Source organism: Pseudomyrmex gracilis, unplaced genomic scaffold (genome assembly GCF_002006095.1).
Source record: "Pseudomyrmex gracilis isolate BER0280 unplaced genomic scaffold, ASM200609v1 scaffold_162, whole genome shotgun sequence".
NCBI lineage: Eukaryota > Metazoa > Arthropoda > Insecta > Hymenoptera > Formicidae > Pseudomyrmex > Pseudomyrmex gracilis.
Window position 1 is genome coordinate 119,869 of NW_018020746.1, and position 23,309 is coordinate 143,177.

Below are 23,309 nucleotides of genomic sequence, written 5' to 3' on the forward strand. Positions count from 1 at the left end.
ATGTGTTCCGAAAACAAAAAAAAAACCGTTAGAAAAAGAAAATGAAAGATTTGTTAAATTTCGGTTTTTCTTTATACTCCCAAGCAACGAAGCTTGAAGAATCACTTAGTGCCTGCCTTTTACGTACTAGTATAATTCATATATACTTCTAACACTGCCCTGTGTGAATACCATAAAAGCGTGATTCAGGATGTCATGCGTTCCGCATGTAACGAGAAGCACCGACCAAAAACTCACAGCAGTACGGATGTGTTAAATCTCATATCAGTAAATAATATTTTTTTCATCATTACAATAAAAAAAAAAAAAAAATATTTTTCAAAACAGCTAAGCTTTTGTATTATTTTATTATTATTTATACAGTGCCGATAAATTGTTTACTAAAATTTTTTTCTCAATTATTTTGACTCACACTTGACATATGTACAAGTGTCTTTTGCAATGCTGGTGCACAATGTTATGTTGCTGCTGAAGAAATTTGGCCTGGACGTTTCTCGCGAAGATTCAAACGAGCACCGCGATAATAAATCAGAACGTTGTTGAATGATTGTCGGATTCCATTGCTTCTCCGCTTCATCGGCGCAACGCATTTCGTACGTTTAAGATTGCGGATTTGATGTAAACCATCGGAAAGCGAAAACAAACATCAATCAAATGTAATGTAAAAAAGAGGACAAGAACGAACTGTGGCGTTGGAATCCCACTTTGCATGTGTCTAGTCCCGAAAAAGGAAACTCTGCATTATTCTCATTTTATATAATAAAATCCTTTTTTTGTGCTGGCGCAAATGTATGTACTAACGAAATAAATCGTTTATATACATATATATATATATGTATATAAGATAATTATTTTCTTCAATTTTCCTTCTCAGATGTTTATTTTTCAATACTCAGATTAATTATATAAGATCTAAGTAACAATTATTTTGCAAATCATTTTCTTTTTTTTTTGTTTAAATCAACACATCACATCAAGGGACAGTAATTACATTACATTCACAATTATCATCATTTAGCTTTATAGTTTTATTATTTAGCTTTGATATTTCTCGGAACAAGATGTGTGTTTTGGAATTTAAAACCTATACGAGAGACGATTGATAAGTATTCGAAACGACGCATAGAAAACAAGGTAGTGTCACATTGCTGTTGACAAGTTTCATCATCTCAGAAGAAGATAGAATGTATAAATATAGAGAATTAACACAAATGTAGACACCTAATAACAAGATTAAGCGGACGTAGAGACGCAAATGACTAATCATTTTTGTTTATTCCTTTATACTCTTCCACACACAAATTCGCTTTTTCTTCTCGTAGGCTAGCTCACCAGAGTCTTTCGCAGCTCCGTGCTCGTCGCTTTTAAACATCACTACAGACACCGTCGACGATGATGACGAGGAAGAAACCGCCGATGATAATACATGTCACCGTTCTATGCCGTCGTTACAAATACTTATCACTCGTGTATATAACACACGCAACAGTATAAAAACAAGCACGTTAAAAATATAAAATTTACGTGTTGTAACAAACTCGAAACAAACGGATATCGTTGAAAGTAGATCTATCTGGATAAGGAAGGGACGGCAGTAATGTACAATACACGAACGAATTTTATTCACAACCTTATCTCAAACTAACCGATCATAATTTTACACTTTTTTAAACGCTACACGCTGATCTATCACAATGGATTCTCGGTCTTCTTTCTTTCCTTTCGGAAATGTGTATAGAAATATATATAGATAAATGCTAAAGAGCTACTTAAAAATTAATCGCATCTCGTTGGCGCCGGTGCCAGGGTTTTCCTTTTTTTTTTTTTGCGCATCTATACATAAAATGTCACAACGGTACGTATATATGTACATAGGTACAAGCTCTAGATTCACAATGGAAAACATGAATGAACAGTTCTGCTGGATATGTCGTAAAGGCATAAAGCTAAGATCTACGTATGATTTGGTCCGATCTTCCGTAAATCCGGTGTTCGAAAAAATATTCAAGCTATCCGATTAAGATTAAGCAATTCTCAGTATATGGCGGAAATTAATCGTTATTTAATTGTAATTCCAAAAAGTGAGACACTATAGAAGACACATCAGTGTTCAATCCATAGATAAAAGATATCATCGATAAGTACAATTGTACAATTCGCGTTGTTGGAAGTATATTTTTTTTTTTTTTTTATGTGATTTTATTTCTATAAATACTCTTAAAATACTTCTTATCTCAATAAATCTCCTTATTAAATTATTCCTTCTCTTTATAATTTAGCGAAAACTCTCTAGCTATAATATAGTCTTATTTGTACTTACTTTTCTAAAGATTAGAAGTGTTATTATTATTACATTTTCTTTTTCAATTAATTTAATATAATAAAGTACATCAAGTTTTTTGTGTTATTTATTATTGCACTATATCGTTAATGGAAATATTCGAAGATAATTGCGTCACTTCCAAAGTCAAAGTGACTTTGCCAACGTTGCATACGTCGTAGAAAAATATAGGGATGTTGGAAGTGACGTCAAATCAACATTTGAGGAACGACACGCTTTCAAGATGATATATACGTAATTTTGATCTACAATTCTCTATAGTCGTACAATGGTAACGTTCAAAGGTAGTTACGTTCGGCGCAGGCCATTTGAGACTGATGAATGACGCTGTTGCGTATGTTTGTCGTCTCCGATTATGCGCAGAGCAACAAAACTTCTCAACGCGAACTAACTAAAATACGGATATCTCGAATGTGTAAGTACTATTGCTCAAGCAGTGAGATTTGCTCGTGCGCTTCACCATCGGAAATACTGAACGTCTCAATTCTCTTTCCGGGATGTGTTATCTTTTTTTGTCATAGCTTCGTATGCTTCACACTGTCCGTCCAATAATTCTGTATTGTCATTGCCTCTAGCGAATTTAAAAACGAATCATTATCCAAACTGTACATCTCTTCCGAATTATCCTGTAAAAAGTAAACAAAAATTTTTTACATTAATATTATTAATATTATGCTAAACACCCATCGTGTTATAATATACACTTACTGTGCGAGAGATAATTTAATTATTTTTACAAATATAGTGTAATGTGATACTAACGCGAATAGTGGAATCATCGATGTAACCGGAGCTATCGGGATTGCTGCATTTGTCACTGTTCAACGTTTGTGGAGGGTTCAAGTACTTGCGCCTGAAAAAAAAAAAAAAAAAAAAAAAAAAAAAAAAATAGAGTTGACGAATGAACGCGTTAGCGAGCGCACGGAAACCTCTTGTTTGGAAGATGTAATTAAAAAAGCATCACGAGTTCATTACCTGTATATAATGAATCCGAGACTACCCATTGTGCTGAGTAGAGCTACGGTCGCTAAACAGCTGCCTGTAATTGCGGCTATACCCGCCGCGGATGTCGCCGAACTTTGTTCTACGTTTTCGCTGTTATTAGTAGCGTCAACGTAATCAGAAGGTCGATTCTCTTCCTGTACTTGATCCCTCTTGAAGTTCTGCGTGATGAAAGTATTCCTCGCTCTGCTCAGGCGGGTGGATTCGCTCACGCCAACTGCACATTTGTTTCGCGTCATTATGAAGAATTTAAAACAATAACTCTCTTTTGCGTTTTTGCTGTCGAGTGCTAACATAAGCTACAAAATCTAAACCGCTATTCTTCATTTCATTACCAACTGAATAATATTGAGAACAGTTTAATACTTTAAGTCAAATATTTTCAGTTTAACTCAAGTAAACTGGAGCAAAATTAACACAAGCAAATATAAAAGAAAGAAAGTCACACAATATTGTAAAAATTTAATTAAAATACAATGTAAATTTTGTATGAAATACTGTGTGGCTTATGATTAAATATACGCGAGGTTACTGTTACTTATCATGCGTCATGCACGATGCATCTCGAATTTTACCTTCGAGGATAGACGCCGCCGTGGCGAAGTGCTGCGTCTGAGCCACTTCCTCGTCGATCTCGATATCGTCCTCCGACTGATTGAACGTCCTGATCGCGGCGTTACTAGCACCAGCCGCGGACAAGGACGTTATAAACGTAGACCTCGTCCTGTTCAGCATCAAATCGGTCTTGGACATTTCTTCCTGAAGAGGTAGAACGGTGAGATCCTCAACTTCGTCGAAGCTGATGTTCCTGTTGGGAACGTTAGAGACCGACTGATTTCTTTCCTCCTGATCGTATTTCGACCTGATTGAAGACTTGTTTGTCGTCAATATCCACGTGATCTTGCTGTCCTTCTTCGGAGTCGAGCTTCTGATTCGCTCGACGTTCTCCGTGGCGCGCTGCGGCGTTGTCGCGCCGAGCGGCTCGACGCTGGAGACGTTCCCGCGGAAGCTTAGCTCGATGGTCTCGTGGATGTTCACCCCGCTGGTACTTCCACGTTCCAACGGCAGTGAAGCAACGGTGGTAACCGGTTGCTGTCTGTCACCTATCACGGCCGTGTTTGTCTGGGGATAAAGACCGATGGCCTTGGCGACGCGAAAACTCGATTTCGGCGACTTCGACGTGCGATAGATATCTTCAGTCTCAAACGACAAGGATGTTACTCTCGGGGACGGCTGATTGACGGGGTCTAACGTGGTAGACGGTAGAGGATTTCCAAGAATCACTGAAAGAATATATGAATGTACGTCTCTTAAATGGACTCGTACATCATATTGGAAAATTGTCTCTTTCCTTTTTCTCAAATTGAGAAGTTAAAATACGCGGATTGTCAAAAAGATTTGTGGAAAAACCTCGTTTACAAAAGTGTGTATAAGATTTTTCTTTCAAAAATTGAACCAGACACTATTTTTGTATATTTTGTACATGTGCACTTTTTCATTTTTTTACAATTTTATTTATTTTCCCAGTAAAACCGTTATATTATAACGGTCTGAAACATTAATTATACTTTTTAATAAAACATATTCACACATAAGTTTCATTTCACGCGACAAATAAAAATCATTTATACATAAGAAAGAATTGAATTGTCTGCTTCTTGCAAATTCGATCGCGCTTGATTGCATAAGGTGACCTAATTAAAGCGCAAAGACGTTGCTCGAGTGTTTTTATTGATCTTTTTTATCAAAGTTAACGGAATGTAGCAAGACAAACGATTGCGTCAATATATTTAAAATGAAACGGGCTTTACGTCACGGGGTAAAAAAAATATCTAATAATAAAATGACTCACCAAGAAATTGTGCGGTAACCCAGAACCAATGCATCCACCAATGTAGCGTCATCGCGTCATCTGGATATATCTGCAAATATCAAATGTCCTCCTATACTGGCGTGTGTAAAATCGTACACGTCTCACACATTCGCACATTCAAACGTGTACATCGAACTGTCAAAGAATTCATACATCAAACTTAACAAAAAACTAACTCATACTAAATCTAACTTTTGGATAAATTTAGATCGAGACAAGTGAACGATCACTTAGTACTGATAGAAGAAAATGTGTAAAAATCTGAGGTGAGTAACGTAATGACGCAGTCGAGTTGTTTAATTCTGAAATCCGTGAGTCATAGTGGCGAGAGGAAGTTTAAGAGCGACTCACTCGGCTTTCCAGGTATGTAGCAATTGCAACAGAACCGGGAAACAAATTAAAAACGCGTCGTTATATTTCTTATATTCTCGTCGCTTCGGGGAAACAAAATCATTTCGAAAAGTCAAATGATAATGTTGACGTGTAATTTGTATAAATTTCGAGTTTTCAGACTTAATCCATTTTTGATTCACGATGGGTTCTATGCTTGATCATCTCGATCGCGACACAACGCTGTTAAATCGTGGTGCGATGCGAACCGCAATTTTCGTGTTTCGAGTAACGCGAGATTGCAATTATTACGGACCGGTGCTGTCGGACAAGCAGTGCATTGAACGCAGGTGCTCGTAAGCAATATTAAGTGCTTACACGGTCAGCATCTTCGCAACTAAAAACAAATCAACACAACGCGTCCGGCCTGTTTGATATGTCAAGAACGCAAAGATGCGTTTAATGATCTCGCTGTGTGAACAAATCGCGGAGCAAACATAATACTATACAGGGTGTTCCACCTAACTTGAGCATCCTAAATATCTCGCTTATTTTTTATGATAAAAGAATGCCGAAAAAAATCATTATTCAGTTCGTGGAGACAAATATTGTAACAAACAAGACATTTTTCTCAAGGTCATATGTTTTAGGATTTCAAGGTCATTGTCAGTTTTTTTTTAATCTGAAAGTACATATTTTTATTCTCACGATACGATAGGCAAAGTCAAGACGAATCCAAAAAGTTCTTTAATTCTTTTTTTTGTTTATTACAGTATTTGTCTCCTCGAACTGAATAATGACTCTTTTCGACATCCTCCAATCATAAAAAATAACCGAGATATTTAGGATGCTCAAGTTAAACTTTGGGCCGCCGCAAAAATCCTTTTTGGGGCTTTGATATTTCTATATTTCTAAAGTGTGTTCAATTGATCGTACAAAAATACCAATTAATATATATATACGTAGTAAATATACAGTAAGTGTATTCGCTTTTGTATATATGTACACGGAAAAAAAAAGTTTTGCTATTACATGGTCAGCAAGAAAAAATGGTTGACCCTACGAAATTTTTTGTTTCATCAACAAAATGTTTTGTTGGCAAAACAAAAATTTTACTAAACTTAACAAATGTTTTTTTGCTGGCCATATAGTAACTAATTTCTTGCTATTCTAGCAAATCTGTTTTTTCCATGTATATGTAGACGCGTGTGTTTATTTATATTTGTCAAATACCAATTACAGTATTATTTTTTAGTTAATCATAGATTCATTTGAAAAATACTTATTACACATATACACATACACACGTATGCACGCAAGCACGCAGATGAGAGTCAAATACTGTGCGCGATTCTACCATACGAATTTCGTACCAGGAGAATACAAGTTATAGGATATGTGAAATATAAAAGAAATAAAAATACTATATAAATAATGCGCAAAAATGACAAAATTGTTCATTTTACGCTATTTTTCAATAGAAGTCTGTACATTTATACTCGGTCATATCGTCAGTTATTACTCATAAGTTCAAAATTTTACAGATTTACACTCAAAATTAGTAACCAGGAACTAAAATGTGGTAATTTTCAGAAAAAAAATTTTTTCCACACGTGACCTCCGTTTCCCGCCGCAATAGTCCCTTTTGGGTTTTCATACGAACCTCGAGATTCCACATAACGTGCATGTTATTGATATACGCGAATTAAAAAAAAAAATACACTATTTTAATGAAAAAATGCCGGCGGTCTGAAGGTTAAGTGGGACACCTTGTATGTAAAAACAATATTACGTAGTTTAGATAAGATCGAATTTTTGATCAACAGATATTATTTTGTTCGAGAGCATGTCGCACGAAAAATCGCGTGGAAGACAAATATTTAAAAAAATACCGGATTTTTTTTTCTAAATCCTTCGATCTCAATATCGTTTTACAAAAAATATAAGAAAATCTTTCTCTCGGTAAAATTATGCATAGAGAAAAATATGTTTAAGAACGTATGTGTTCAAATCGGAAAGAGAGAAAACTGTAAAAATTAAAGTAATATAAAAGTAATATAAAAAGTAATATAAAGTAATATAAACAAACATATTCGCAATATACGTTCACTTACGCGCGCCAACGCACGAGGACATGCGTGCGCGCGCGTGACGGAAAGATGCGATACTTTGAACAGCAGGATATAGTGCGACGGTCACGCTCCGTTGACTTGCAACCAGTTGCAATTCGCGACGTGACGTGAATAGTACACGATAGAGTTACTTAAAGATCGTCAGTCGTAATTTTCCAATTTTATTGCCGGAGAAAGAGCGACTTGTACGAATCAACGTGTATGCATTATGCACATATTGTACATACGAAGATAAGGTGTAAAATTGTTTTCGTTGAAAAAAACTGTAGAAGTCAAAAATTTTCTATTTCGAAATCGACTTTATAGCCAATGGCTACTACATCCAAATCTCTTTCTAGTTTTCACAAACTTCCGCAATTTGAGATTTTAACGTAGCTCTTAGCGTGAAAAAAAAATCTGCTATCACACAGAAATAACACCATGCCGATGTTTGCTGCCGAGCAAACAAGCATTCTCGGACAAAGTGATTACGGAAAATTAAGGAGCATATGAGACACGCTCTTCTCCATGTACAGTTAGTCGAGCGGTCATGCTCTCCCGGCTGTAACCGGTCGCACCTTTGCGCGGATACGGCTCGGTGGTGCGTCGAGCAAGAAAAGAAAGGACACAAAGAGAGGGACACCCGAAGGATGTCGCAAATTTCCCACTCGCTAAATTCAAAACTTAATAAAGACAACGGAACAAAAGGCGCGTGCGCGCGCGCGCGGACCGGACCGCTCCTCTTTTCTAAATGACAAAGGTTTCACCTTGTTGCACGGTGTAACCCTCTTGTGTCGGTGTGACTTCATTCATTGACCGGAAACGGGTTGCGCGCGTGACCTTGCGCGAAACATCGCGTGGCGTAACGCGTGCGGAAACGCGTTGACAGAAAAGCAGCTAGAAATTTTTGCACGCGCGCGATACCGAACGTCGTTTGACGTCGCAACAGCTGATTTTCGTATAAATAAGATCATGACGTTCGCGTTGCAAACGTGCCGATGTTTTTTTTTTTTTTTTAAATTCGCGTGGATTAAATCGCCAGATTCTATTCAAAGCCGACGTTTGCACGTTGCGCGAGCAAAGGCGTTACATCGCGTCCCGTTTTGTTTTGAGAATCAAAAGAATATATTCCGCTCGGTCGGCGCTATTGCGCCCGATATTAATCTGTACTCGCGGAGCAACAATTGGAACGTGGCGTGTGCCACGTGTAAATACAATTCCGGTCGGCCCAGGCGCGGTAAAGTATGAAATTGCGCCAGGAGTTTTTTGCGAACGAAAAAAAAAAAAACCCTACTGTGTGCACATCACGCGCGTGTTGCGTAATTTCTGCTTCCGCGTGTTGAGCCTCGCCCTACTTTATTTCTAGACCGAAAGACCCGTCCAATTATAAATGTGCATCCTCTGTTTCTAAATGTTAGCTGATTAACGCTGATTAATTGCGTTAAATATATCTGACATACTAAAGAGTCAAGATGGAGGGAAAACGCAGATCTTACTTTTTTTATAAATAAATTGTTTTTAATAAATAATTTTTTAAATACATTTTTTTGACGAATAACTGACATCTAAAACGTGCTCTCTGTGCGATTATAAAAAATTTATATGTAACGTGTATCATATAAACAGTTGTTTTCGGCAAAAAAGATGTGAAAATCCAACACGGTTTATTATTGTATTTACAAGAATTACATTTAAATGTTGCTGAATTATTATTATTTTTTTTTTTCTACTTTTAATAAACGGTTATTTTGGATTCTCGCGTCTCAATGTTTCGAGGTCTTGATGAATGTTTAATATGTGCCAAAACCGCGTAACTAACTAACTACACACATATATATATATATGCACGCGAAAAACTTCGAAATGAGAACCGACGCAAATGTAAAACCAAAAAAAAAGCGGATTCTGATATCCGACGAATATCCGCGCGCTCGCTCACTTCCTATATACTTCACGTTTCGTTCCACTTGGTTTTTAGATCAGAGAAGTAATTGATTTAATGAATTCTCGTTCCTATATTGGCGCGCGCTGCGCATACAGGTACATGCTCCTCCGTGAAAGCTCGTGAAAAAAATTAGCCGTTTCGCGCGGCAACGCGAAAGTTTAACAACCGCCGTTGTGTATATACGTATATGTACGGGAAGTTCTCCAAATGAAACGTCCAACGTGCGAATTAACAACGCAATTAATCCGTAAAATTTTTAACTTTTTTTTTTTTTGATTTGATACTGGCAATCGCGATCCATCTGCGGTCGCAGTTTCTTACATCCGCGGATCTTGATCATATTTATTTCGCACGTCGCCGAGATATTACGATGCAATTTATTGTCTTATGATATCATGCCATCATCAAGTTACGGCATCGAGTCACGTAACCGTGACAATCAACGTGTTAGATTGCAACCTTTGCACCTTTTCGCAATAATTTGTGGAAACCTTGACTTTGTCATGCTCGCGAAGCGTCAAATGTCATATTTCTTCTCTTTCTGACTGATCAAATGTTTTTGTTTTTGTTTGTTTGTTTTTTTTTTTTTTTTTTTTGTAAAAATAGATCAGCCAGAAACGTTTTAGCACGCCCGAGCTCTTTCGGGTTCGTTGCCTTGAAATTATGAGAGAGATCTGATATGAGAAAATCCGGTTTGATAAAAAGGTAGAAGTACGAAGCGCCACAGGATAGAATCGTTGAGGCATGACGTGAAGAAACCGCGTATTTGTTTCTTCTCGATCGACAGTACGATCTCCGCGGAAAGACCGCGATAAAAACCGACACGGCATTGTCGAACGGAAACTCGTTTCTTTGCGCTCGATTCACTTTCCATGTTTATCTCAAGCGAAAGTTAAGCTCTTGGTTCCAAGATATAAATGTTGCTCAACATTAAAAAAGTTCTTAAATTTATATTAACGAATTTAAATTATAAATAAAAAAAAAATTAAATAAATTGAAAAAAAAATCATCAGTGTTGTGAGAAAACAAATTGGAAAACAATCCGTTTCTTTCTCAAACATTTTTCCCTTACATCGCCATTCCCACTTGAAATTGATCAAAAAGAGAGCGTACAATTTTCAAATGATCAATTGTCAGATTGACGATTTGAAAAGGGAAAACGAGTGCGACTAACGAGAACTTCAAAGTAAATTGCCGCCGCCAGGAGCTTAGCGAGCACCTGGCGAACGCGAATCATCGAGCAATCTGCGCATTAGCGCAACCCGCGAGAAACTAATGGCCGTGAACTGATTACTCGGTTCTTCGTCGTCCGTTTTTCTGTCACCGATTAATGAAGCAATTCCCGTCGATTCGCGAAAAGCTTAATTGCAGCGACTGTGATGTAAAACTCTCTTCTGTAATTATCTTTTTTTTTCTCTCAATTTTTCAAACAATCTTTTCACTCGGATAACGAAATTTTGTCATCGTTAGAAATTGAGCGCGTCTATTTCACAAGATCGTTCTCGTACGTGAAATTTTGATGTCTCTCTTCGTGGTGACTCGTGCGATCTATGTGTATATCGCGTTCTTAACACGCGACGACCACTGAAAATCACAGACGCGCAGCAGGTCACGTCTGGAGGACAATTTTTCGATTTCCACGTTTACGCTTTTTCATTGGATGCCACACAACTACGGCGCGTTTGCTGCAGCTGGACGAGTTTTATCGCGACGTTTTTCCGTCGCTGCGCATCGCCAAAGCGATAAAGAACATACGTACTATGTATGTTATACACATGACACACGGCACACCATTCGCAGCGCTTACGATATATATATATATATATGTATAATTTATGAAGCAAAAAAAGTATGATAAATATATACAAGAAAAATACGACATTCTAAGTCGATAGCACGCTACCGTAAAATAAATAGCCAACTTTTAGTGTTTCTTTTGCGCAATTTAATATCAATTCCGAACTTACAATAGTGCCGTGAAAAAAAATAAAAATTATCCAAATGGGAGAGCGTAATTGATTCGTCAAAAATGTATAAACACAATCGATTTCTATAATATGCAGTTCCGAACCTACTTTCTTCAATTTACTACGCGAGAATAATTGTGTGTATGCAAAAAAAAAAGATTCAGATTAAATTCAGTCATGCCGAAAATAATCGCTAAGTGGCACGAGCAGAAAGAATGAAATCACGCGTTAAAAGGAACAGATAGAGATAGAGAGAGAGAGAAAGAGAGTATATAACTTTCTGGCAGGCTAGTAGCACAGCTGTGTACGACTTGATCTCGTGTCTCCGATATTATATTTTCACAATATAATATAAACTTTCACACACACTCGCACATTCCTGATAGGCAATCTAATTTCCTCGGAAGAGATTTCACCGTATTTCGGATCCCCGATTGTGGAACGCGCGTCTTTCTTTCTGTCTAATTAATCTGACGCGCAAAAAGTGTATCACGCGTGAGAACTCTTCGGCCATTTATGAGCGATTCAAAGTCTACTTAAAAGCGTGTTAGAACTCGCGTCGTTCGAAGACGTAAAAGAAACGTTAAAAAAGCTGTTTGAAAGAAAAATTACTTATTGTTGTCAAACTTGTCGACACGACAACAAGTTTGACAAAAAAAAAATAATAATAATCGAAAAAAAAGAGAAAATTATCTATAAATTACGAACGAAATAAAATTTCACAACGTTGTTTACGTGAACAAAAGGCAATTTCAAATCAAATTAATTATTAACTTTTATTTATATAACTGTTAAAATCATATCGTCTCGACTTTGCGCGCGTCCCCAGAACAGAAATTTACTTACTCCTCGACTTTTTTAATACGCGTTGTTACGCGTCGCGAAACAACTTGCTTATTACACGTTCGTAGAAATTACAAGCGTAACAATCGCGAAGCGCGCTACTGCCGCGATGAAGATCTTTCTCGACGCAAGAGAGCTTTCCATCGCACACGAGGGAGGGAGGAGGGGGGGACAGATTTTCAGACGATCTGACCTATTCTTCCTACAACAGTTTCACCTGCCGCGAAACGTATTCTTAGAGCCCATTGTCTTCCACGTACTGCACAACGTTCGCTGATCGTTGCGGCGCTCGTCTCGAGAACGACGTCGTTTCCCGAGCGATCGCTTCTTCTACGTTTTTTCTCCTCACCGTGAAACGGACATAAATAGTTTTAGTCAACCGATACGCGCTTCCTTTTATTGTCTCGTTACGATTCGCAATTTCACTTCGACGATGCGACCAATGTTATTTCTATTGTGTGTTGAGCTTCAATACGTCATATACCGGGATGTCTTTGTGCAAACGTCTGTCTCTTAGATAATAACAGATTTTTCTCAGCTATATACTTTTTAAGATATATCTATCTATATATCTGAGATATCCTTTATAATATATTTAATATGATTTATAATAAAATGATTTATAATATTCGATTTATACATATTATATTATAATTGATTTGTAAATATATTATATATTAAATATATTATATATTATATTGATTTATAATAGAATGGATAATGCGAAATTGATTAAACATTGTTTATTGAGAATCGCGAAGCTATTTCTGGCAAATTAATTCCTTCCTTCGTTATCCGTAAAAAAAAAGAAAGTATAAAAAATGAAATTTTCATTAAGAAGATCGAAAGTTCGGACAAGTTTATTTGACGGCAATTACATTTGTATCGATCCTCGCGAAAGTGGAGCTCAGAAATTCACATCGGCCATTCGCAGAGCACGGTCTCTTTTCCCGCATCTAAAATACCAATCTTGCACGGTAAAACCTGAATCGCCGAACCTGCATAGACATTCATTATCACAGTTCGATACAATTAAGTACGTGACACACGCAATTACACAGTTTATATATCGTTACTAATCTAATCTAATCTAATCGATTCTTTGGTCTATATATATGAATTGATTTCGTGGAACATCGATTAAAACACTCTCCCATTTTAGAGAGAACTAATTATGCAGTTAATTACACCAGCTTAATTGGCAATAAGTGCCTAAACAGAGTCTGACTTATAACCGCGCTGCTCTCTTTGACATGCTTTCACATCGATTACGTCGACGCGATAATCCTTATTAATGTGTTAACAAGTGCTTCAACTTTTATTCCGCTCGCTTAATACGTCAACGCGATCGAGAAAAAGAGAAAATAATCTTATACATATAACGTATCTATCTTGAATTTTTTCTATCTTTGTTCTATTTATTATTTTACAAATATTATTATTGTACAAATAGATGTCTTTTTAATAGAAGAGAGATATTTTTTTGACAATTTAATAGAGAATCTTTTGGCTCTGAAGTTTCAAATTCAATGAGTATGTGTAAATACGGTCAATAAGAGCCATTCGCTCAATGTTTTTTGCGGTGATATTCGTGTATATATGTGTACACATATATACGTGTTCACGTGTAAATCTTACACGTGAGTTTTTTAATTGAGAATTTTCAATTCTAAAATTCATATAGGATGCTAATTTTGCATCTCATATATGAGATACCCCGAATACCCGCCTAATTATATTATAGAGATATTTTGGTTTGTTTAAGTCGCTGCAAATGTTTCGTGGATATTTGGCCAGCAGATGCTTTAAATTCATTAAATCTGACTTTGTAATGACTCGGCAAAACAGCGCGGTTAATTGTCTCGGATTTATTTATGTACCACAACGAGAACAGACGGATACCAAACAGATGCGATAAAACACACGATGAAAGTATAAAAGACAGTCACAATGTGTGTGTATGTGTGAATCTGGTACTGTGATTAAAACGTTATTAAACATAGTTTAATAATATATTTGAGAAAAAGCCAACAGCGTTACCTATGGTTTCTATAGCGAAACCATCACGAATAATGAGGCACGAATTCGAAGCTACGTGAAATATGAATTTTGCGTTATTTTACACAGAGTACACCGACAACTGCACTATTTCTTGTAAGTACAATAAAAGATCGATTTACCGGCTATTACGACGTAACGGACGTTTAAAAGACACATTAGCCGACGCATCAGTGTGTTAACTCGTCGTTATTTCGCCACAGCGGGAAGGCGTAAGGCGGCGGAAATCCCAAGAAATATAATTCATTAGACGCGGGGAAACCATAAAAACACCGCGTATGATATATACGTAATTTTGCTACACACTCGCAAATTTCTACCTTCACGTGGATAATAAGTTGTAATGCATATAACTATTCGTGAGAGCGAAAGCTCCGTATGCAGCTGTACTAGTCACGCATGCGTTGTTGCAAAACTAGCGAAAGTAAAAAGATTCGCTTTCGTAGCCGTTTATTATTATGTATCCGTCGTCTGCCGACACCATCACAATTATAAACGCGTTGACTGTCTCGGTAAAATTCGAATGACGAAAGGAAATGAACAAATTAGACGGCTGTGTGAGCGACGTTGTGCGCTCGAAGTTATTCCGCTTCCTTCGCTTGATTTTTTCTTTTTTTTTTTTGTCACACGCGCGTCTTAATTAGGTTTAATAATGAGAACGCTTCACTTTTCTCAATAACACACATGCGTGTATTAGATACTTTTGTGTTTCAAATCTGTGAGAGATTTTCCGCGTTTTTCTTTTCTGATTAGATACGTATACACACATCTTGTATTGTTGCGTTTCAATTTATTGTAAACAACAAGGTAATAAATTTTGAACAAGCACGCTGCGCAAAGAAATATATATATATCATGACGTGTAATAAAATTGTTTGGCAAAAACCTTGCTACAAAAAATACGATTTATACGTACAACAATAGTGGAATCGAACTCTGATACGTGCCGAGAAAAAAAACTGGGAAGGACCGATTCGTGTTTGAAAACTGTGCAAACACGAGAGTACATACACACACACACAGGGGGAGGTCACATGAACGACCACACACGCGCGCACACAGGTGCGAGAAGGTTTCATTTAAGTGGCGTGCCACTGTGAAGTTCCGCTGTCGCAATTAGCGCGGCTCTGCAACGCATATAGGCCATGTCATTGCGTTTCCGAGGAAAATTGGACTTTTTCGTTCTAGGGTAACGTCATCGTGATTTAATTTTAAGTTCGTTAATTAACTTAGCAATATTTGGCGCGGCGCGTAATTGCATTGGTTTTATACAATTAAAATTTCACGAACTCATTATCTCTTCCGTGATAAACAAAAACAAACAAGAAATCGTGACGATTGCGAACACAGAGAGGTATCAAACATCTCCGCATGTGTATCAGTTCGCGCGGATAAAATATAGTCAGTTTGGGTAAATACAATCAGTCTGAAAAACCCGGATTCGGACCGTAATATAAAATGCTCGTTGAGTTTTAACAGGATTACCAGTTGCGCCACTGTAGGTCACGAAGCCTGGTAATGATAGATATCTCCTAATCAACAACGCGACCAGTGCAACAACAACACGCGCGTGTACGCACACGCGCTTGCTCTTATCCGTTATTATGCGACGAAAATCGCTAATGCATCTCTCATGCCGTAATGTACGGCGCGCACACACAATAGCGGATTACGCCGTTTAAGTAAAGCCTTCTCGCGCGGGTTGATATTTCGAAATGATAGGAGAATGTAGAGGCAGCTATTATGAGAAAGAGAATGGTTGTGGTTGTTTCTCTCTCTCTCTCTCTCTCTCTCTCGAGCGCGCGCGCGGCTGCGGTACACGCGCCACTCTCCATTGCGCACGAAGAAAAGCCGAGATAAACCGAAAGGAACCGCGACGAGAAAAGTTCCTTTCTTCATAAAAGTGCCTCCGCTCCGATAACACACTGCGGAAAAGAAACCGCGTTTGTGTCGAGAAAAGTTAGATAAGATCGTCCGCAATGGCGCCATTTCTCGTTCTCGTAAATTAAAATCCTCTTTCCGGATTTTGTTAAGTTTTTGTTTACTAAAACAAAAATTTGAGATAACACAATTATATTTAAATTCCGTCGCGTATTTTATAATTTTCCTTCTATTTGCGCGAATATTCTACAGAAATATTTAATACTAATATTTCGAAAATAGTAAAAATATACTTTAGATATCATCAAACTAAATCTAAACGATGCATGAAAAAACGTTTGCGTGCTGCTTTCTTTTCTACGTTTTATTAAAAAAAACGTTTATAACACACGTTATCGGTAGTTTCACGCCTACGTAAGCTCGAGATGACGAGAACAGGGAAGAGGCTCCTTTCACTTAACTACATATTTCTTCGATATAACCGTCGTATGAGCAATTATAATGGGTTCTTCGACCGACGCTCTTTCTGAGTTTCAAAACACAACGCAACGAAACATCTTTTGCAAAACAAACGGATATTATATTGAAGTTAAGCAAGAACCTCAAATTCGTTTCAATCGTTCACACAACAACAGGCAGAGGAAATAGGAGCTTCCTGAACGGAAATTCGCGACCCCCCTAAGCGGAAGTTCGAGGGAGATCGCAGATGAGTTTAGAGGAACAAAATAACCAACCAAAAGAGCCACCAAAATAACTAGTCATTCACAAATATACAATATAGAATATTATTGATAGTTTATAAATTTCAAGCAATATTCTGCAAAATATAAAACAAATCAAAATTTTCTGCTACTCACACACAAAATAAAAGTAATCTCGGAGAAATTTTAACAAAACTTCAGGTTAGATTTTCTCTCGTTCTTTTTCAATTCTAAAAAATGTGAAAAAAAATTCCTTAAGCAAAAGAATAATTCCACAACTATTTTTAGAAAGAACATTTGTGGTTTATTATATTGATAATTAACACACTATATATATATATAATTGTCTATTTTATCAACGACAATTTATAACATAACTTGTTTTGTCACGTTATTGAACTCGGAAGTGAAAGCAATTAGCTTTTTTACATAAACATTCGTATGTGTGTATACATTGTTTTTTAATCTACGTACAAATGTCGTTACCTTCGATTTTTATATCATTTTCTGAAACACTTTTTTTAAAAAAAAAGTCCTTTCACGTCTCAAACATATCGATAAAAATCCATTGTGTTACAACTTCGAACGAATAAGTGCACTCTAGCACTTATTCGAGACATCAAACTGCGAGATGCGAAAATCTCGAGACGTTATGGATTATAACAGAATTTATCTCGAAAATATATCTCCGTTCTATTCCGTCCTTTCTCTGGTACAGGTACCATACGGGAGATACGCTTTGAAGCGTGAAAAAAAAAAAAAAAAGACGAAGTGGACACGCGCGTCAGGTCGGCGCGTCCGGAATGCAAACTATTTCTGGACAATCTCCAGAGAACCCGTTGCTCTGAGTGTTGCGAAAAATTCAGTTCCTGGTTTGGTGTCGCGTGTTTAAGTTTAGCTCCTCGCGTCGTACCAACGACGCATACCAACGATGCATCGCATCATTGTTCGAATAAAATTGTTGGAAAACAAATAACGGTAATTGCGTATAAAGTTTGCGGACCTCAATTCGTTAGTGCAAATATCTCTTTTCTTTTCATCTATGTGATATCGATAGAATGCAAATCCAATCGCGATATCTCGCTTATACAATCAGAGTTCCGACGAAATGTTCGCCATGTAATTTCCGCCTTAATTACAAAAGATAATTGTTTCATCGGGAATCGTGCTACTAATTGTAAGTGTGATATATATATGCGAACTATAATTGTAATATCACCGTTGGGGCAATAGAAAACTAGCGTATCTGACACCGACAGTCGTCAGGTATCTGACTTGTTTTTCCGATACGAATCGATACAACACTCAGTCCGATACCGCACGTAACCGGTTATACGTTACGTAATCATGAATAACACACTGTTGTTCCTCAAGATGCAATCAGTCATAAAAATGTATGAACTGGATGGAAAAAAAAAAAATCAAGTCGATCCTGCCAGGATTCGAACCTGGAATCTTCTGATCCGTAGTCAGACGCGTTATCCGTTGCGCCACAGGACCACTCGATCGCAAATTCGCTTCAAACGGCACATCTAAGTGCACATCTAAATTATTGAATAGAAATAAAAAAAGAAAACAAAATTAAAAAATTCTCTATTTTTAACACTCGATGCTCGCACGATAATAAAGAGTGAATTTTTCATGTATATAAATAGTAGCTTCTTAAACATGGATGAACGAAGACTGAAAGGGATTCAAGGTCCTTTATACATGATGCATTTTTATACGTCGTATAGTTTATAAATTCTCCCTTTTCACTTATTTATAAAAACCTACTTTCCAAATATTTTCAAATATACCCACTTACATTATGAATGTTCACAACATAAAATGGTATAGAAAATTTTGTAAGAAGCTTTAGATTTGTATTATGATAAAAAACTCATCGTTAGAACTTTATTTACTTTTTAAAATGATTTTGTGTATATTTTACTTAATAGTAAATACAAATAAATATGCAATTAACAAGACCGGATGTCCTACTTTCCGAGGACGTGTTCTCTTTCTTGTCACATCCTTGAACACCATTTCAAATTTGACCTAGTTTTGTGCGTTTACGAGTTGCGATTCGATATTTTAAATTTGTATATTGTTAACAAAATATAAGTGTTTAAAAATAAATGTAAGTGTTTAAAAATAATAACATATATATATATATATATATATATATATATATATATATATATATAACAAATACAAGTATTTTTAACAATCAAAATTTCAAACGTCTTTAATTGCATGTTCTTTTGCAAGTGTTTTGGATTTAATTATACAATTGTAGAAAGTAAAATTTCTCTGAAAGAGAGAATTCATTGAATTGTGCGCTATTTGTGCATAAGTGATTGTCGTTAACAGCGTAATTTAACGGCAATATTACAAGTAGAAATGTTGCAATAAAATGTTCGACTTAACTGTTTGCTTATCGTAGGAAACTTCTATGTGCATTTTAGAGGATACTAAAGATATGAACGTTGGCTTTGTGATTACAACGAGCGGTAACATTTGCAATTTCATTATCGTTCATTTATGTATGGTATGCCCGGCGCAAATGCCCCGTCTCTCTCGTCGGTTATATATTACAAGACCTTCTCTCTTCGCAAAAGGCGTATATTTCAGCGACACCCTAAATTGTATCGATCTTTGGGAAAACTTGCTTGTTTTCACGGCGTGCGACATCGTGTAAGTAAGTATAAAATGTTATCGTGCAACAAGACGTGTTAATATTACAGCTAATAGCGTGATTAGCTTTATTTTACGTCAAAGTTTTACACTTGACGAGAAAATTTTAATAATAATTCATAAAAATCATTTGTCGTTCAATTTGTTGCTCAATTATAAGCGTGTATATTATTTAAATCTATCAGAAAGTATAATAACTTTCAGTGAATACCTTTGCATAATTTTGTATTTAAAATATCTTCAATGTTGATGTTCGATAAATATACATTTGTATATCTAGTGCAAAGTGATTTTAATGCAAATTTGATAATAATAAAATAAACCTTATAAAAAAAAGAGCCGAATTCACGATTTTACGAATATTAAAGGACAAAATGGGAAAAAGAAAATCTCATCTACGTGAAACAACAAAGACAACATCTGGTCCCGTGAAAGTGCGACGGGATATACTACACAATACACGCGGAGTATTGTTTTCGCGGCTCATCTTCGAATATCGACGGCAACGAGCCCACAAGTGTGTTTCGTATACACACGTTCTTGAGGTTCTCGATAGCTGTGTTCGACGCGTGTCACGATTTTTAACAAACGTGCACATCCGCGTCGACAACGCGCTGCAAATCAATACGCGACGTAATTTTCAGAAAAATCCCGCGTTTGAATGAAGACCGGAGCTGTGATTTCAATATTCATAGGATATTCTAATTGTTTTCGATTATTTCCGATTTCTCATTAAAGTTGCAAACTTCAACGGGAAACCGAGGCAATAATTAATCCGATCATCAGAAAGCTTCACAACGGATATATTATAAAATATAGAGCGCAAGAACCCACGTTATATTCATAATTTCTTTCTAAACACATTGCTGTATAAAAATTACATCGTATAAAATTTTGCGCAACATTCAATACATTTATCAAATGGTAAAAATTATTCTGCTTTTTTTATTAATTAGAATTTTTATTGTATTATTATTTTTTATATAAAGTACTCTATTGAACAGAAATTAAAAATCATCTGTTTACAATTCATATAGGCTTCAATCTACAAGGAGCAAAAGTTTACCGCGGTTGACGCACATTAGAAGGAAACCATGTATTTTTGTAATCTACAACGAGACAACAAGCGTGGTTTACGTAAGTATTCGCAAGTGAGAGAGAGAGAGAGAGAAGTAGCGCAGAACTTCGCTTTTTTTTGCTGTATGTGCATTAAATGTGAATCGTCGATAAGTAAGTGGCGCGACAGTATTTACGTTCGTGTGTCACGTTGACAGCGAGCAGACTGCTGCCCGTGCACGTTAGCGCAATCGCGGCGTGACGTAAAATCACAATAACACCGTGTAAACAACGCTTCCGCATGCTGTCAAATTTTTTTTACCATGCTGACGCGGGAAATTTCGATCATTCGATACTCACAGTTAGCTGCGGGAAATTTCACACGTCGATGTCACCCCGCTGATTCCCCGCGACAGAAGGGTGTTTGGTTATAAGATTTGATGCTCGCGCGCGGGTGTTGTTGTGTACACTGGGTGTTTGGGAAAAATGTGAGATGAACCTTACGACGCGCCGAACGGTTAGTTCCACAGTCACCACGAGTGTCGACACGAGTCACATGGATCACATTATTGTGCGTGTCCTATTCAGAAAATCGCGAGTACGGCCGAAACGCGCTGCCAGCCGTCACGGAGGATCCGCACACTCGCCATTTTAATTTACACTGAGGGCCGTTCTGTCGCGGGCAGCGAGGTGTCCTGCGCGATTCGCGGGATGCGCATGCGCGCGACAGGTGGCTGCCCGGGTGTCATAATGTTCCTCTCCCACCGACGAAACATCGCAGGTGACGAGTGGGCGCAACGATTTTTTCTTCAACTAATCTATGTTACCGACCGGTGCTTGTGTGGCATAGCAGTTGTAGACAATACAGTAATTCTTATTATTTTCTACTTAATCGATAACAGATAAGAACAAAATTGCAGAGATAGTTATTTATAGCAATTTCGGCTGGTCTGCACCGGTGTGCCACCTGTGTAGAGTTGGTGCAATTGTGTGCAACACCGCATCGGTGTGTGTACTGATTACACTAACTGGCTCCGACTAATTTGTGAGAGCCACTTTGTGTACACCCAACATGCACCTATGCGATGTACTGAGCTCAGACGAATACGCGGAACCAGCAAAGAACTGCTGCCATTCGACCAGCCGAACACACAATTTGCACCGACACCCGAAATGTGCAGTCGGTGCAAACCAGCCGAAATCGCTATTAATTTATTTAATCAGAGACTCGGACCGAAATGAAATTTCGGTCCGGTTGCGGTCCGATGTTGTATCTAATTTTCGGTTTCGGTTTCCGATCTCTTTATCGATAACGCTGACCGTAACCGCTTGAAGTTTGTTTTTTTTTTTTACAGTTACAGTTATGAGTGTTTAATTAAAAATCGAAAAAGTTACCTTTTCAAAAAAAGGTAAAAAAAAGGCGCCAAGTACACGCACAATACGTATTGGATTCTAGTTACTAATACTACAAAAAATTCTTCCTTAAAAATAAACCTGTTTTACAAAAGAATTGATTTAATTAATCTAATTTAACCTATTGCAAAATTTATAATGAATAAAAAAAGATAATTCAATAAGTATGCTAATTCAATAATATGCAATAAGTTGCATATTATAAAAAATGCACGTTTATTAAAGAAAACAAGTTAACTAAGAGTTAAGACTTATATAGTTTAAAACCGAGAAATTTAACAGGTGATACGAACCAATATGCTGGATGTTGTGCGGAATAAATATGTATATGAATATATATTTATATTTTTTAGGAGTGTACATTTGTTACACTTGATTATTCAAATTGAAATTTCAATTCGTTAATTCATATAGGATGCTATACTTGCATCACACATATGTGTGAGAATACCCATTTTTAAATTTACATTTCTAAAAAACTTAAATATATATTCATATATATTTATTCTGCACAACATCCAGCACATTGGTTTGTATCACCTGTTAAATTTTTTGGTTAGTTTTAAACTATATAGGCCTTAAGTTTTAATTAATTTGTTAAATTTCACGCCAGTGAGATGGCGTTATTTACAGAGTATTATATTCGAATATTGTGAGGAAAACAGAAACAGGTTTTAATCTGATTACGGGTTTCGATCTATAAGTTTTTATCTTAGTTATTTTATAAAAGGTTTGTTTTTTGTCTCTGAACTGGTTTCACTAGTCTATCTTTTTCTTTCTAATATGGATAATACAAGATTGACTGTGAAATAATGTAGCCTACTGTGTAAGTAGTTCAAGGAAAAAAACAAACCTAAAATAAAAGCATATCCACAATATTTCAAACTGGTTTTCAGTTTTAATTTTACTAAACTAACGATTATAATTCGGTTATCGGTTTCGGTTTCAGTCCGATCTGGGTCCTTGTATTTAACGCTAAAAAACAAGAATTACAAGATATAAACTAAGTCTCTTACCGGTTGCTAAAAATGTTGTAGATAGACGTATAAGATAAAAAAATCAATTAAAAAATTTATAAGCAAAAAAATATAAATAGAAAAATATATTAA

At 36.5% G+C, this 23,309-nt stretch overlaps 1 protein-coding gene and 1 non-coding gene across 2 annotated transcripts; both read right to left on the reverse strand.

Moving 5' to 3' along the window:
• Positions 1-1,004: 1,004 nt before the first annotated feature.
• LOC109857533 lies at positions 1,005-21,458 on the reverse strand. The gene is made up of 6 exons (XM_020433930.1): positions 21,148-21,458; positions 5,196-5,265; positions 3,919-4,626; positions 3,317-3,560; positions 3,104-3,194; positions 1,005-2,967 (listed from the first exon to the last, which is right to left on the reverse strand). The coding sequence occupies exons 2-6, from the start codon at positions 5,245-5,247 to the stop codon at positions 2,857-2,859; spliced, it is 1,206 nt and encodes a 401-aa protein (XP_020289519.1). The 5' UTR covers positions 5,248-5,265; positions 21,148-21,458; the 3' UTR covers positions 1,005-2,856.
• Positions 18,480-18,552, reverse strand: Trnar-acg. The gene has a single exon. It is a non-coding gene; the product is annotated as a tRNA-Arg (tRNA).
• Positions 21,459-23,309: the final 1,851 nt, after the last annotated feature.

What these genes read in the sequence shown, in the direction of transcription:
- LOC109857533 (XM_020433930.1), bottom strand. Translation starts at nt 5,247, where the DNA reads ATGACGCTACATTGGTGGATGCATTGGTTCTGGGTTACCGCACAATTT. An exon ending in GGTTACCGCACAATTTCTTG is followed by an intron (nt 4,627 to 5,195) that starts GTGAGTCATTTT and finishes ATATTCTTTCAG; the next exon opens with TGATTCTTGGAAATCCTCTA. An exon ending in GGCGGCGTCTATCCTCGAAG is followed by an intron (nt 3,561 to 3,918) that starts GTAAAATTCGAG and finishes ACAAATGTGCAG; the next exon opens with TTGGCGTGAGCGAATCCACC.